The sequence below is a fragment of the Scleropages formosus genome, chromosome 5 (assembly GCF_900964775.1).
Source record: "Scleropages formosus chromosome 5, fSclFor1.1, whole genome shotgun sequence".
Lineage (NCBI taxonomy): Eukaryota > Metazoa > Chordata > Actinopteri > Osteoglossiformes > Osteoglossidae > Scleropages > Scleropages formosus.
The window spans coordinates 13,853,532-13,870,535 of record NC_041810.1 but is presented as its reverse complement, the minus strand read 5'-3'; the positions used below and the strand labels follow the sequence as shown (position 1 = coordinate 13,870,535).

The 17,004-nt window shown below is 44.6% G+C and overlaps 1 protein-coding gene across 4 annotated transcripts in view; it reads left to right on the top strand.

Moving 5' to 3' along the window:
* mllt3 (MLLT3 super elongation complex subunit) overlaps positions 1-17,004 on the top strand; it is a 57,858-nt gene that overhangs the window by 16,428 nt on the left and 24,426 nt on the right. For all 4 annotated transcript variants that reach the window (XM_018759640.2, XM_018759639.2, XM_029252516.1 and 1 more), the window contains 4 exons: positions 13,564-13,646; positions 14,018-14,161; positions 15,538-15,576; positions 16,609-16,746. In XM_018759640.2, coding sequence (XP_018615156.1) covers positions 13,564-13,646; positions 14,018-14,161; positions 15,538-15,576; positions 16,609-16,746 — 404 coding nt within the window. The remainder of the gene's footprint in view (positions 1-13,563; positions 13,647-14,017; positions 14,162-15,537; positions 15,577-16,608; positions 16,747-17,004) is intronic.

The window sequence follows — 17,004 nt, the reverse complement described above, 5'->3', positions numbered from 1 at the left end:
CAGAGGCCTAATTATAGCACCTTGCTCTTCACACGTGTTTCCGCTGTGGGGGACGCCTCTGCTCTCCTGACGGGTGTCGTCTTTCCTCGGTGGCTGACCCAGAGGTCGGAGACGCAGCATCATCTGCCACTCGTTTTGTGCTTTCTTTCCTTCTTCATGTGGCTGGTGTTGTGGCGGTGCCGGAATGCCTATGTATAATGTAGGTTCTTGGATCATTCTTGGGTTCAGCAATACAGCTGGGTGTCCTTATCCACCAATATTCAGCCCCCCCCCCCACATCTGTAATAAGAAAATAACAATTGCACTCAACGCCTTTGAATGAATTATTCAATTTGCTGCGCTTCCAGGGAGTTTCCTTGATTGGGACCCCTGCAACTATTGTCACCTTTTAAATTGGTAACAATCATAGGGGTGCTGGACAAGGGAGGTTTTGAGGTATTATTATGTGTGTGTATATAAATGTAGTATTAAAGTTGATGTGGTTGGTGCCCAGTGTTGTGCATATTTTCTTTAAATTGTAAATAATTTAATGTACTTCTGTACTGTGTGAATTCTGTTGAAAAATTTTTTTCAATTTTTATTAACTATTTTAACATATCTTGAAGATTCCTGAGTTGCCTTTAAAGTCATTTTAAAATTAAAGCACCACAAGTTTAAAGGCACCTGTTTAATAGTTTTGCTTTTATGATTTTCTATTCTTTGATTGGTGTGGGAATGATCTGGTGCCCCACTGACTGAGAGCAAATGGGCAGTGCAGGGTGGTTGAATATGAACAGAAACAGAATTTGTTGTGAAGAGTTAATGTTTTTCTTAAAGTCCTGAATTTATTGTGTAACGTTTTTTCTTTCCTTCTTTTTTTTTCTCAAATATGATGGCTCTGAAAGGTGTCAATTCCACCATCGCTCTTCAGTGCATAATAATTAGCTGTAAGCTTTTGTTGGATATTTTCCAAGGCTCGATGGAGAATTTTAGCTGTCAAATTCCGGTACATCTGTTATAATTTGGTATATTAACATAAATTGCTATATTCAAATGTAATCATTTTGTCCTACATTTAAAAAACTAAATATTCAGGGAGGTAGAAGGGGGCGTGAAGTAAAACTCCTGCTGATGGGTCACATTACAGATCTTCTACACCTTGAAGATGGGTTCTTGGGTCTTCAATCTGGGCCTTTACGGTTTGAGATATTAGTAAACCTGTTGAGATTCCAAGGAGCGCGCTGGACTTATCAAGTGACGCTAGTCGTTGGGTATGTTAACCAAAAGTCCTTTTCCCATTCATCTCGCACATCTTCTTGAGAAGTGCACATGTGCAGCTTCCGGCTTTGTGGGCCCCAGCTCCCAGCAAGTGCATGCTGTTGAGGGAGGGAGCTCTTCCTCCTGCTGTCATCTCTAAATGGACCGCAAGGAATTCTGGTCCACTTTGGTTCCGGTGCAGCTATGCTGTTCGTACAAGGAATTGACCTTCAGTTCATCTGTTCAGAATTCTTCAAGGCTTCATCAGTGTGGCACCTGTCCTGATAATGGCACTCATTACATACAAGGAGGTGGCAGGTAGTGGCTGGAACTGTCATCATATGCAGTCAAAGGCCCTAGGTTCAAGACCCCCCTTGTAGGACCATTAATCAGGGTCGTTATTGATACAGTAAAAATGACCTCCTGAATAAGTGGATAAATCAGTGTAAGCAGCCTAGTGTACAAACTTGATGTTGTGATCATTTTGGCGAAAGGTGTCAGATACATGAACAAATCACAAAGGACCTGAGATCTCAGGGTGGGATAAACACAACAGCTTCCTGCACAAGGTGAATTCTGAGTCCTGATCCAAGACTGGCACTTTTACAAGGCCAAGCGCTTCCTGAGCAAGCTGAAAAACGACGCCGCGCAGGAAATGAAATCACCCGGTCAGGAAGTGGAACTGGCTGCAGTAGCGCTCATTAATGTTTTTTTAATGAGGGCCACACTGGAATGTCACTGCGCGACTTATCGCCCGTGTATGGTGCCAATTAGGGGATGTGGGTGCTGCGATCCTAGCAAACAACATCTTGCAGTCGCGGCCAGGCAGGGGGGCGTCCGCTGCCGAATGGTTAATTAGCGAGGAGCGCTCCCGTTAGCGGGGGACCGCAAATCAGAAGCAGGGTCTGAAATGCTGCGGTTCTGGTTACCCCCATTGCTTGAGCATCCGCGCGCTGGCTGCCTGGCCATGTGCTGAGGATGCCGGTTATGAGATGCCACCAAGGTTGTGACTCGGCATAAAATGCTGAAAAAGCAAGAATTGCCACATGAAACAAAACAAAGGGATGTTTGGACCGATTTCGTCGTTAGATGTCTGCATAATGACTTGAAAAAAATCGTTAATTATGTGAAATGTGCTTTGGTAGAGGGTGTCTTTGGACTCTTTACTTGGACTGGTTTTCAACACCAGTACTTTCCAGACAGCAGTGGAGAAATGCTGATAAATTTTAACTCTACTTCACCTACATAGCGACCACTCGCGTGCTTTCCGAGACAGGGGACGATTAGGTGTGGTTTGTCAATGCCTTCTTCTATGTGTGTCTGGGGGGTGCGAACATACGGGAGAAACGCGTAAACGCACACACGCACACACACATGCACACACACACACCCATGCTGCACTCAAACCCCATGCCCACCGAGAAGCTCGGGAGCTGTGAAGCACTGGATTAACCTGCTATGCCACTGTGTCCCCTTAGCACTTTATAATTATGTACTAATCCACACAGTACAACAGTTTAATACATACAGTACACTCATTGTCACACGCTGCGGACAATCTACAGTCATCGATTTTACCAGAAAGAATGCAGTATTTCTTCGCTGACGGATGCGATGGTCCTGCACAATACTGTCATTTTCAGCCGTTTTTCTGCGTGAGGCCTCCTGCTGAACGTGTTTGCTTACTCATCAACAATGCCCAAAATTTTATGGCTGCTCTTTTAGGTTGTGTGCTGCTCTCTAAAAAGGCACTCGCCCGTTGCGAACAGTAGCAGATCCATTCCCTTGGTTTAATCACGGGCTTTGAATGCCAGGGTGTCTCGGTGTAGCTGGTTTCTATTCTCCCTTTTTTTCTTTGTGTTTTCTCCTTTCATTGTTGGGCTGCAGTCAAGGTAATGGTGAACCCTTTGTCAAGAGCACCTTCAGACTGTCTCAACGTTACTGCAGCCGACTTTGACTGCTGCTCTGCTCCTGCGTTCATTGTTCATTTTTTCTCGAGCGCCCAGAAGAAAACCTATTGTGTACAGTACCCACAGAAATGTACCCCCCCCCCCCCCAGTGAAATAAATGCAAGTTGGATTCCATGCTTGACAAAGGGGTAGGCATGCAATAACTGAAAAATCATAATGCGTTTCGGGAGAATGCGGCCCTGTTCGCATAACCATGTTTTTTTTTAGATGCTGAAAGAGAAGAAACGGTGAAAAATGCAAGCTGTGGCTGTCGGTCTCACCTGCAGCGAGATCACAATAGTGCAGAGAAGATGGGGCAACGGCACATAACATGCTAATTGACTGCGTAATCTCCCCTGTGAGTTGCAGTGCGTTTTACCTGTTGTACTGCTTTTCTTCAGGAGGGAGCCGGGGCATGCCGCAATGATTCGGGCCAGCAGGTGTTGTCGTAGTTAGGGCCGTCGCCTTACAGTCAGAGGGCTCAGGTTTCCATCCCACCTTCTGCTTTAGTACCATTGATAAAGGTACTCGCCCTAAATTTGTACAGTAAAAATTGCAGTTCTAAAAAAATTTCAGTGCATACTGTATAATTGTGCTGTAATCACATGTACATACTCTGTGGGTAATTACATTATAAACCTAACATTTTATCTTGCATTTGTTTGATAAATGTATTTTTCCCCCATTTCCAGCACGTGTAAGATTTGGGAGGTGGTAGTGTTTCTTTTGTGCCGTGTACACGCAGTCTCCGGGTTACAAACATCTTATTTACGTACAACCCGTAGTTACGAACCACCCCCCGTAAAGCCTGCTATATAAAAAAATTCAAGTTGCATACAATGATTCGTGATAACAAACTGACGCTACTTTGCGACGCGCATCAAAACATTGCACGTCTACAGCGGTTCGTCGGCTCGTGGGCGGAGCGCGTGAGCCCGAGGTAGGACAAAGACTTCCTTCTTTTCGGTCGGACTGCCACGCCCACAACCTCGCCCCAAACGTCCGCACCTGCCCGAAATCAGAGCAGCGGGGCATAAAGAAGCCGCACCTGCACACCCTGGTTGCGGAATCTCCAGAACTCAAGTGAACCCGCAGCAACCTACCTGTCCTTCCTAGTCCCTCGTTCTCCTCAATCCCTCGTTCCCGCTCCTGACGTCCTTGACTATGACGTCGGATTCTCCCCAAGGCCTACGTTCGAACATCGACCGACCCACACCTGTCCCCGACCATGAATCTCGCCCGCTCCCTTCCGTACCGACAATAGAGATCCCACGATTGGATACACGCGCGCATGCACTCATGCACCTCGGTCTCCTGCCCGCTCAGAATGACACGGACCACGTTGCTGTTAAGTGTCTCTTGTGTGTTAGTGTATTTGGGTGTAATTTTTTAGTTTTTACCCTCCTAACCATGGCACCAAAGCATATATGTGATGCAAGTAATGGTGATGCATCAAAGAAAAGGAAAACGATCATGACTGAAACTAAAGTGGAAATAATGAAGCAATAAGAAAAAGGGGAAACGCCAACGAACATTGGAAAAGCGAACGTTAGTTTCTTCCAATTCTACCTAGCAACATGTATTATCATTACACTGTATTATTATTATTACTGTATTGTTATATTAAAGATGTTTTAGTGTATCCGGAAGTGTTCGTTTGTTTTTATGCATAGAAAGGTATACGATATACTATATACAAAGACAAACATTTTACTCACGTTAGACACGCACTGTAACTGTTCCGACTTGCGTACAGATCCAACTTAAAGATAGACTTAGGAACGGAACTCGGACCGCCTGTGCACCATCGTCCAAGGCCACTTCCACGGTTTCGCACCTCCAGCATTTGGATCAAATATAAATTGGCTTTGTATTTGTCCCGTGATATGTACACACCGATTTGTGTTATTTTTTTTTCCTCTGCTTACAAAATGCAAAAATTTTTTTGAGTGGAGCCCAGGCTGCATCATGTGCCCAGGGTCTGGTAACCTGGCTGTGGGGACGCTGAGGTTCGATGCACTGTGTTCGTGTGCTGGGGCACAGTGCAGTTCGTGTATAATGGTGAAATTCCTTTTCACAGGATGTTACATCCATCAGCTGCGTGTGGACTGTGCATGTGAGTGTGTGTTGTTTCACTGTGCCCCGTTGTGTATTGTGTTACTAAATCAATAACTATCAGCAGTCTTATACCATAGCCATGGGAGAGGTTGTAATCTTTATCTTTATTCCTGAGGGTCTTTTCAACAAGCGAAGATCAGTTTTCAAAATGTAGGGACTTTTAAATCTATTGTCTCCTGATCATAAAGATTTTGTGGTCCAAGTAGCAGCTGATTTTAACTTTGTTTTTCCAGCTGTTGTTCTGGGGAGCACGTGGAGTGGTGTACAGTACCAGTTCAGGTTACAGCTCAGATAGATGGATCATTGTTCTCTGCTGTTCACTCACTTTTCAGTTTTAAGAGTTCAGCTGTGATTGTTAAAATTTAACGGAGTTGGTCTAAGTCGCTGCTTTTCCTGTTGACAACTGCACATTCAGTGAAACAGCCTCTCTTGGTTCCAGCAAACACTTTAGGATAGTTAAGAGTTGGGTGGTGGTGGTGGTGGTGGTGGTGATGATGATGATGATGATGATGATGATGAAATCCAGCAGTGATTGTGATTTAGTCAAGAGAGCGTTGCCTCTTTGCTTCTCTTTAAGCTTTTCCTGATACTCAGCTGGGCTTGCAGTTGACTCATTCCATCTACATGCAAAAATGCCAAATTAATAGTGGCAGTGTTGGTAGATGAAGAATGAGTATTTCTGATTAGTTTGCAACACTTTTTGATGATACACCACACCTTCCTGTGAGCTCAGAAGGCCATGGGTTGTTAGTCATCCTGTGAAACCAAGTCCAAACAGGTTAACAAAAAATGGTTGGTTTCTTGTCTTTTTTTTCTTTTTTTTTTGCTGTTTCTGGAACGTGAAATGAGGCTTTCATTGCGAAATCATTCCAGGTTTTCAAAAATGAACCACAGTGAAATCCAAAAAAAAAAACCTGACAAGTGGGAGATTGTAGAAAAAAAAAAAATATTATGGCGGTAGCAGGTAGCGTAGTGGTTACAGCTGCTGCCACTCAAAGGCCCTTAGTTTGAATGCTTCCCTGCTGAAGGTTTTTACCCTGAATTAATGCTGTAAAAATTACACTACTGTATAAATGGCTAAATCATAGTAACTTAACAATGAAAGTCACTTTGAAGAAAGGCATCATCTAAATAAATAAATGTAATTACACTTCCACCACATACTGGGTCTCTTGTGTTTGACCACAATGTGTTTTGGGCCATTCTCCACATGGGTTCATGAGCTTTTCTGGATCCATACCATGCAAATTGTCAATAGCGACAGTAAGTTGGACCAGTGAAATGGCTGCACGTGGAGAGCTCAAGTCCTCAAATGTCTGTAATGGCAGGCAACTGGGCGCCTTAGAAATATGAAAGAACAATGAAAGTGTCCATATTTCACCCTTACATTATGGACTTTACAAAACCTAAAGCCAGACTCCTGCTGTGACCCATGCTACTACTGTTAGGCTCTGAAGCTCTCAAGGCACAGAATCCACCACTGGAGGTCAGCCACTGGGAGTCTATAATCAGATGGGTTTGTGAAGAAGCAAGGCCTCTTTTGGCGACTTTAGTGGGCATAGGAGGAGGAGGTATCTGGAGTGCCTCTTTTCTCATGCCTCTCTCTCCTTCCCACTCTCCCACTGCTGTTGGATGCTACTTAAGACCACCAATTTGTTGGTGCTTCCTGTTGATTGAGTGTGTCTTCACACCCTTGCAACTAAAGACAGCCTGCCCATATGGTAAGGTGTGTGCTATGTAGTGATCTTGCGTACACCCTCCCGTTTCCCGGCTCTTAGAACTCATACCCTGGTCCGTGAAGGATCGCTCAGACCTTCCCAGTCCTTCTGTGTTTTTCTCCATTTATTTGTGTTTGTGTTTATTTGCTTGAGGTGTAGATCTTTAGAACAGCCATGTGGCTGCAGGCTCTAGCTGGAGGTGCCATATTGAGGGAAAACGCCACTCCTTCACACAACAAGCCGTGTGTAACACGACCCTGATGAGTTTTTGTAAGCAGTTGCGGCTGTTGCAGTTTTGTTGTTGAGTTGAGCTGAGCTTTCATATCTAGTTCCCATTAAATGGTGTTGAAGAGCCAAAGAGTGGAAGGCCTACACCCTTTTTTATTCATATTCAAGTAAGACAATACTTCACTGGCCAAGTGCATTTAGACATACAAGGATTTTCTTTCAGACATATGAAACATACATAACATTCAAGTAACAGAGTAGACATGAAGTGACAAAGTTTGAAAATATTCTTTAAATAAATACTATACAAATAGTACATTTATTTTGGGATGTTTAAGAGCATATTTAAGTAACATGAGCACAGAGGTGGAAATAGCAGTGTAACTAATAGCTGTAATTAGGGACATTTCAGTAAATACATTACTTTAGGATATATAGCATGGTGCCAATTTAATGTCCTCCCTGTATTCTGTTTTTACCTGGATGCTCGCATTGGAGTCTTAAAGTCTGTTCAGGTGTGGATGTGATTTATAATGTGAATTTTAGAGGTTGATGAGAGGCACTGCTTGTAGGTTAAAAACCATTTCAATTAATTTAGTTCAAAACCATGTATGACAAGATGGGTGGATGAATGTCCTTTGCCCGTGCTGGTCATTTGCTGGTCCAGTGGAACGCTGGAAAGACACTGCCTGGTCGCTATGACTACAGGCTGCTGTCACCACCCCCACCCTATGCATGTGCTTGCAGGTCACTTTGATGATCCCACAGACTGGTGTGCAGGTGTTTCAGCGGCCCAGTGGTGGTATGGCTGTGATCCAAAGCTGTTGTACGGCCTCTGTTTGGGTCGCCATGAACTTTTGTGGACTGCGTGTTGTGCACATGTTGTGTAAATGATGGCAGTGGACTAGTTACATGAGCCCTGAAGTAGCCCTGGAAGTTGACTTGCTGACTGCCTCATTAAGGCCTCCATTGAAAAAGACTGAAGAAGTTGATTATGTGTTATTTTAGGAGAACCCGTCCCCACTTCATAATTAGTCATAGGCCATCTACTGTGGTGGTCAGTGTCGACTGGAGGTCACCCGCAGGAGGGACATGGCGGATGACCGCTCTTGCTAACAAGTCTGTGTCTGGGACCAATTACTGGCCCAGTAATTTCGTTTAATTTCAAATTGTTTCTTGTTCTACGTTGGCCGGTGTGCTTTGATTTTTTTTTTTTTTTTTTTTTTTTTTTTTTTTTAAAAAATTAACTAGTCTGTTTGAGGACACCTCCAACTTCTTGGTTCAGGACATGGCTTCATCAGTATGCAACTACATCAGATCACGGCTTCACCAGTATGCAACTACATCATCAGAGGGCTTGCACAGTAGCCCATTTTATGGTATCAGTATGCAAGCCTGGTGCTTCAGGACTATTTGGGGCAACCTCATCCTAAGTTCCTCTTGTTAGAGACATCGTAGCTTGTATTTGAATTCCCATTGGCTCGTAGATAGTCCATGGTTTCTTTGTGTCTAGAAACACTTGGCTGCTGAGAAATTTTTGCTTCCATATGCTGTGTTTGAGTGCTCTATGCATCCACTCAAGTGAACTTCTCACTGGTGTGTTCAGGCTCATACTTAACATCAGATACCCCTTGGTACCATACCGGTGACTCCCAACATCTAGCTGTCAAAGATGGATGTTGTTGTTACTGCCCTTATTTTAGATCTGGAAAAAAAATGCAATGTGGAAAACTGGAATTGGTGGATTTGCTTTGGGTAGGTGGTCTACAGGCAACTGTTGGAGTTGTGATGGCTACAAACACACGGGGATAGAAGGGAAGACTCCTAAGGGTTTCAGCTTTGAAATTCTGGATTTTGGGCAGATGTTTCTGCAGGAGATCTCTTATGAAAGTGGTGTTATACTACATCTGTGTAAAATCATGTTTTAAGATGTAGTGGAAAAGAGTGTCTCAAAAAATTAGAGTACTTAAATCAGCCGTGGGGGACTTGCTGACAAATCTCCTGCCACATCAAGGACTGCAATGAACATGTGACGTGTGGAAGGATCTTCAGCTGAAACATCCTTCCTTGAACCCTCGACAGCGTAGCTCAGTGGTGAAAAGCCCAGAGAGGGTCTGTCGGCTCAGCGTCTGTGGGGAAGTGTGCGTGGGTCTGTGTCTCTCAAGCCCCTACCCTTCCTAATGAGCACCAAGCCAGCACGCGGTAACAAGTGCCAAACAAGCCCGTTACCATGAGGATCCAGAATCAGGCGTCAGCAGGACAGCAAAATCCTTTTGTCCCATTGTGAGCCTGCTGAAAACAAACCTATCTTTCAGAACATTTGTTTAACCTTCCTTTAAAACTTGATTATTTGTATCTTGGAAGGATGGCTGCCCTGTCGATTTTCTGCTAAATTTAATTGAAAATACAGATTTTTGTTATTCAAATCCCACTAAATAAATGTGATGAGAGTTTTACAATTTAGAAGAGGCTGTGCTTTTGAAGTTCAGTTCAAAAAAAAAAAAAAATTGGGTATGACATTTAAACCTTAAAATTGTAGCATAACTGTCAGTGCTGCTTTCGTCTTCTGTCACTATTGTTTGTGTGCTGCTGTAGCCATGTGCAGTTCTGCTTGCGATCAATACACATTTCATGTATCTATCTATCTATCTATCCATCTGTCTATAGCTAGTGGTCGGAAATGCGTTGTCATAAATGTTCATTTCGGTTCTTGGAAGCTGTCATCTCCCCTGGGAAATGAGCACGTTCATTGGCTGTATTGAGTCTTCCTCCTGCCCCTGTTACTGAGATTATCTTTGTAATCCTGTAGACATAGGAATAGAATCAACAATAAAACCATGAGTCATTCCCTCAGCAGAGAATGTGACATCACAGCAGTGCCATCAATTTGGCTTGGGGCCAAGGGGCTAACCAGGTGACAGTACTGACATTGAGAAATTGGGAGCCACCTCGTTGAAACAATAGTCTGATTTATTTGTTTGTTCCCTCCACCACGCAGCTGGATATTCTTAGTCCGCTGCTCTTATGGGCCAATTTTAAAAGAGTTGGTGAAGGATGAGTATATACAAGAATATTAAGTTTTCCCAGGGCACAGCAAAGACCGTCTGTGTTTTAATGCCATCTTGCAGCAAACTGCAATGCTGAGGACATTGCAAATGACTGTTAATTATGTAGGAACTAAGAGGAAGTGAAACAGACTTTGGTTGTGGCGACGCTCGGCAGGCCGGCTATATTGATGGCCCTCGCTCCAACAAGGGTCGCGGTTGTTTGAGAAAGCATCTTAAACTGTGTCAATTTTTGCTACATGGCAAAGTAAGTTATTGGCGGGTTCCGGGTTTCAGCTGAACATAAGTGCGGTGTTTGCGTAACCCCTCCCTGGCTTGCTGAACATTGGAGTAGTCTCTCTGTAGGTCATTACAGGCCGGTCTCCCTGAAAGGGCAAACCCTGTGTGATGGGCATTGTTCTCTGGTTGGTACTTCAGCTCGTTCCAGACAGAGCGTTCTCAGTAAAAGACCTGTTTTGTTCTCGGTCCTAGTTTGTTGTAATCGCTGGCCATCCTCCTCTCACAGGTCTGTGCCCCTTGTGTGTGTCCAGGCTGACTGATCTGCTGTTAGCCTCAGCGGTGACCTTTTCAACGTTATTGAGGGTGCCACAGCCCAGATGATGAAATCTGTTCCAATGGTGTTAGTCATCCTGCCACAAGCTGTTTATTGTCACGACGAAGCCATATCACATAGATCTGGCTTTTTCTCTTTTTTTGGTGTAAATGTTCTGAATTGATGCTTTGTTTGTTGAAAATTTTCTTGAAGATCTCTTCTACTGCAAACCTCTTGATTGTTATACATGCAGTATACTTAAGTGGATTGGTATAGGGAGTAAGACTTCAAGCAGGTGAACGTACTCCCTGGGTGCAGTCGTTGCTTTCATTGTGTTTTTAAAGTTTTGAACGTTTGACTTGCTGAGTCTTGTAGCTGCAGTGCAAATCTGAGTGATGGTAAGGATTAAATGTGGAATTACAGGTGCCCATTGGTCCACAGTTGGGCATAAAGGTCTTCAGACCTGAAAGAAAGTGACATTTGGGGTCTGTCTGTCTTCAGACCCCTCCTACCCAGCTCCTTTCCCAAGCTCGTCGCAGACCGTTCTCTATTCTTTGTGAATACTCCGCTCTGAATGGGCCCTTTTTCTTGCATGTAATTGAGCCTGACCCAGTCATGCAGTTAATCACGACCCACAATATTTATACAGCATTATCCGCTTGAGACACCCTTGCCACAGGAGCGAGGCCTGCCCCAGCCCTGCCAGCTCTGCTGTCAATCACGTGTAGCTTCGTGGGCGGAACCAGGCGCCGGCGCAATCCGAGAGGCCCGTCGGGCTGAGAAGCTTTGAGGCCTTGACCCCGGTTTTCTCCGGCCTCTGGACATGTTCTGCTAAGTGTTGCTCCTTGTTCCAACGGCAGAACGGCGGCAGCGATCGCCTTTCCCTCTGGTCCCGACACTTGTAAAGTGCGCTCTGTAAACGTCTTCGGCAGACCAAATATTTGGAGACTTTTATATCTGGAGACGCCACACGTGGGACAGGCGCTCTTTTAAGAGCACTTTTTTTTTCTTTTTTTTTTTTTTTTTTTTTGTCGAAAAGGCTTTTGAGCTGTCAGACCCCCTAGGTACAGGACCCCGGCGGCCCCCTTTCCTGAGCGCTCCTCAGGTCCTCATCAGAGTAGCGCTGTCTTTTTTTTTGCTCCACCGCTTTCTCTAGCAGATGTGCGCTGTCTTTGATTTCGGGGACATCCGTTCTCTTGGTAGAGCATTTATTCCTCAACAGTGATGTATGTATGCGTTTGTCCCAATTAAAACCTAAAATTGGTGGGAGGGAGATGAATTAAGCAGTCAGATAGCGCTCTCTCTCTCTTCTTTCTCTCTCTCTCTCTCTCTCTTCTTCTCTCTCTCTCTCTCTACGGTCCTCTTTGATTTCCCTTTAGGCACCAAAGCTTTGGTAAACAAGCATGTTAAATTTAGACACCAGGATCATACCAGGTCCTTATGCTGGAGGTCTGGAGGAGGGGGTGTCTTGTGGGACCAATCCAGAGAATAAGGGCTGTGTTCACCGAAGCATCTCTGGGACAGCTGGGGGGCTGTTTTGTCCCAAAAAGGTTAAAACGCTGCGAGAGCTGCTGCTTAGAAACCAGCAGAGAGCTTCGATCACCTGACATGTGGCACCTTATGGAGACTGCCCGCAATGCGTCATAAGTGCAGAGAGTTTCCAGGGTCCCTATGGAATAAGAGGTTGCCTTCAAAAACCCCCAATACTTAAAGGGCTCCATCTTCAAAGGGTGCCTTAACTTCTCTGAATCTTCATGGCAGCTGAAATTTAAAAAGAGGGGGGAAAAAAGCTTCACACCCTGTGCTTGCAGAATCGACTCCTGACCACTGTGGCGCTGCATTGGACATGTGGCTATTGATGATTGGAATAGATGGAAATAGAATTAGAAAATAAAGCCCCAAACAAAGATATATATATATATATTTTTTAAGATGCAAAAATTTGCTTTTTAAGGAATCACAATGGTATCCCAGTGGCCACATTGCTGCACACTAATGAGCTGTTCTTGTTTTACGACCATGCCGCACACAGTTTTACGCTAAATGCTGGCTGTCATATAAGTGTACCCAGGGGGTCGATATGGTTTCTGTACCAGTGCACGTTTGCCAGGATGTCTCTTACCTGTTTTGGTGCAGATGTTGGTAAATCACAGCGATGAACTCAGTGAGTAGTGTTGTGGTTCAGCTCATCGCCTTACACTAAAAGGATCCAGGTTCGAATCACACCTCCTGCTGCAGCATGATCAAGGTACTCACCCTGAGTTGATACGGTAAAAATTGTCCTGCTGCATGAGTAAATCAGTTAAGTAGCTTAATCTACAAACGTCGCATTATGAGTCACCTTGGAGAAAAGCATCAGATAAATTATTAATGATCTTTACCCTTTTGGTTTTCCCACCAAGGCTGGTGTAGAGGTGCCAACTCAGTCTACAGAGGGCCGCTCTGTTCATAAAGGACTCATTCTTAGTCCATTATTTTCCCACATATATTAAGTTTCAGTCGTGTGTAAGTTTTCAGAAATATTTCGCCAAAGTATTGTCATCTAGTAGATTGTGAAGATGAGTATGGTCCTCTGACACATTTTACCAACAAGGACGTGGTTGTACTCCTACGTTTTCCAGCTGAAGCAAAGACAAGTGTTGACACACCCTCTGTACGTGCTGAACTCAGTCCTATGTTCTGCTCGTCCCCGTGTCCCCCTTTTCCATGTGCTCCAGTGTGCAAGGACCCGCCCTACAAGGTTGAGGAGTCCGGTTACGCTGGCTTCATCTTGCCCATTGAAGTTTACTTCAAAAACAAGGTACTTGTGTGAGTTTTCTCCACCTGTTTGTTCTTCTTGTCAAGGAAGCAAGAAATGTATTACATAATAGACTGCAATTTCTCAGAATAAAGTATAAAATTATGTGCAACAATTGTGGCACGTGTTGTTTGAACTAATAGGCATCCAGGAAAAGGAGCGATAATGTGGGTGCACTTCTGCCTTTGTGTGCTTGAGAGAGAGTCTTTCAGAGCCTCTGGGTCGTTTGTGCCTTGTTTTCATGATTAAAATCGTTATTGAAATAACTAATGATGGTGTAAGTACAGGTTGATGGTGGAATTGTGGCACATTGTGGCACAATGTGTAAACATGTTAGTAGAAATATTTTGTGTGCGTTTGTGAACCCTTTGCAGGAAGAACCCAAGAAAGTGCGCTTTGACTACGACCTGTTCCTGCATTTAGAGGGCCACCCACCTGTGAACCACCTGCGCTGCGAGAAACTCACCTTCAACAACCCCACAGAGGAGTTCCGCCGCAAGCTGCTGAGGGCTGGAGGGGTGCGTGAGACCAGGACGGGTTCGGGTGGATTGTGGGGGGGGGAGGCGGGTAGCCTGCATTTCACCAGGAGATGGGGAGGTTGGGGGTGGGGTTCCTTTTCTGGGCCAAGGGACCATCAATGCTGGATAAATCAGTGGCTCTTGTTTCTTTTTTTCATTGCTTAGCTGACAACAACAGCAGTAGGACTGGGTCTTAAACCCACAGCCTTTATGTTTAAACCCATGCTCGCAACAGCTCTATTGAAAGTTGAATGCGGGGCAGCAGATAGGGTAGCGGTTAAAGCTGCCGCCTTGCACGCAAAGGACTCAGATGCTGTAGTACCCTTGCTGAAGGTACTCACCCTGAAATGACAGAGTAGAAATTACTGAGCTGTATAAATAGGAAGACCATAGTAAGCAGCTTAACACTAAGTCAGCAGAGCATCAGGTGAGTAATAGAAATTTGGAAGGTGAGTCATGTGTGCTCAGATTAATGTTGTCCAGGACTGAACAAGAAGGAAGGAAGGAAGCGAAGGAGGATGGTGGGGTTGAGAAAAGGGTGCATGGGGAGGGCCTGGGAAAGGGGTGACGTGGAGTGGCATCCGGAGCTCTCCGGAGGAAGGACACGGGACGAAATGGGCCTGCCTTCATAAACCGCTTCCTCGGGTCACCCAGCATGCCCCTCTGAAGCGGCTCAGGAGAGCTTGCTGAGTTCACAACACCAGCCAGAGGCCTTAATGCAATTACAGCTCTTCTCAGTGAAGACGACGAGGAATTTTGCACAGCGGGGGTGACCAGCCCGGTACTGGCCGTTTGTACCGCAGCAGTCCTTGGGCAGAGGCCAGGCGAGGTAATGCTAGCTTTTTTATTAACGGGAGCAAAGTGGTTTTTATTTACATTCTTCGCATCGGTGCACTACCTGACCCAGAGGCCTGGCAAAAACTAATAGCTTTAATGAGCCAATTTGAGCAAAGATGCAATGGCTCAGCTCTCGATGCCCAGAAATTAGCCAAACGCAATTAAGATGCAGAATTTTGCTACAAATGTAATCATACTGGCTACTTAAGGTCTAGAAGAAGTTTCGGGTACAGCATTACTCCGATCATCTCCTTTTCCGGTCCGTTATTTCGGGTTTTGCCTTCTATCTGTGTGCATACGCGTGTTCTCTACACGCTTATTTTCCGATTACTTGAGGGGACATATCAGAATAAAATCCCCTTTTTAAGATTTAATGTGTTTTTAAAAAAAAAAAAAAAAAAAACTAAAAATGCAACTCTTTGTTTCACCGGAAAGCAGTTTTTTCGTTAGTCGAGGGATAATCCCACAAATATCAAAAAAGAAAGGCAGGCAGGCAGGTGTGTTCTTATCCTAACTGTGTCTTCTTGTGTCCCTGACAGCAAAGGGATCCTCATAAAAGAAGTACAGACGACTCTAAAGTAAGAAATGAGCTCTCCTGTTTGTGTGTTCTTTTTTTTTTTTTTTTGTAAAGGACTGCTGTCATTTTGTTAATAAAATGAGAAGCAGAACTCCAGGTTTAAGAGGTAGTGCAGAGGCAGGGTTTCTTTGGGACTTTCTGTGAACACTTACGGGGGAAGTTGGGCTGCTGAGTCACCTTTGCGGAGGCCGTTTGCTGGGGCCATGGTGGGGGCCATGGTGGTCTCCATGGGGGGCGTCTCACGGCGTACCTCTTTCTTTCAGCTTCTCCGTATTAAAAGGAAGACGATTCGAATATTTCAAACATATGACTATCAGCAAAAGCCCTTTTAACAGCCCCTGATCCCACTATACATCCAGAATTCTGTTATCCCTTGTTCTACCACTGTAATGGAAGATTCTGGAAACAACATGGCTGTCACTCTAGTTTTTGACTCTGTCGCTGGCCATCCTAGCGTTAGAAGCTCGTCCAATTTCTCCATTAGTTCTGCTTCACTGCTGTTGTAAAAACAGAAGATTTCTGCTCCTTTTGGCCACGAAAAATCAGGAGTAGACTTACGGTTGGATTGATTCCTAATGCCTCGTAACACTCGCTTTTCGCTGTTTCAGCATGCACCCGTACAACAAGTAAGCCTTTCATTTGCTACATTTAGTGCTCTTTAAATTGCTTAGGTAGGGAAAGGGAACTGTTCAATTATTTACCCATTGTCACTTGTGCCACAGCAATTCCTCACATTGATATCTTTGTGAATTCAAGTTGAGGCAACTGAGGAATGCATTTAAGTATTTGAGTATTTGAGCCTCAGAGTAAAGTTATGTCTCTGAAATTTTCTGAATTGAGTGAAAGATTCTCAAACTTATTAATGATAACTAATCCAAAGGACATGTTGTAAGAGCTGGTATCTGAAGTGGTCAAATGAGGAGATTAAGGCTAATGTTGAGTTCCGCTTACACTGCGGCTCTCCTCCACACCCCATTTTGCTCCCACCACCTTCAGAGGCCAGTTTGCTGATCTTGGTTCTGTCCCCTCCCAGGTGATGGTCATGCAGGAGGGCTCAACATCGCTCTTCGGGCAGCACCTCAAACTACCGTCCCTCCCCAGCAGCTCCCTGACGCTTACCTTCTCAGACGCCAAGAAGAGCAAGTCTTCTCACGGGTCACATGGGTCAAAGGTCAGTTGGCGAACCTTGGCTTGCAGGCCGATTGCTTCAGATTTTCCAATGTAATCCTTGCATCCCCACCCACAACTGACAAGCACGAAGATGTTTTAGCTCCTGTTCTTTAAGGATTTAAACATAAGCTTAGGTAAATTGCATCGAAATTGACAAGGGGTCAAAGGTCATGACAATGACAGTAACATTTGAACACATAAAGGAGTTCTATACGGCAGAGATGTCGGGTTATGTGTAATACCATAACATTTTTTACAT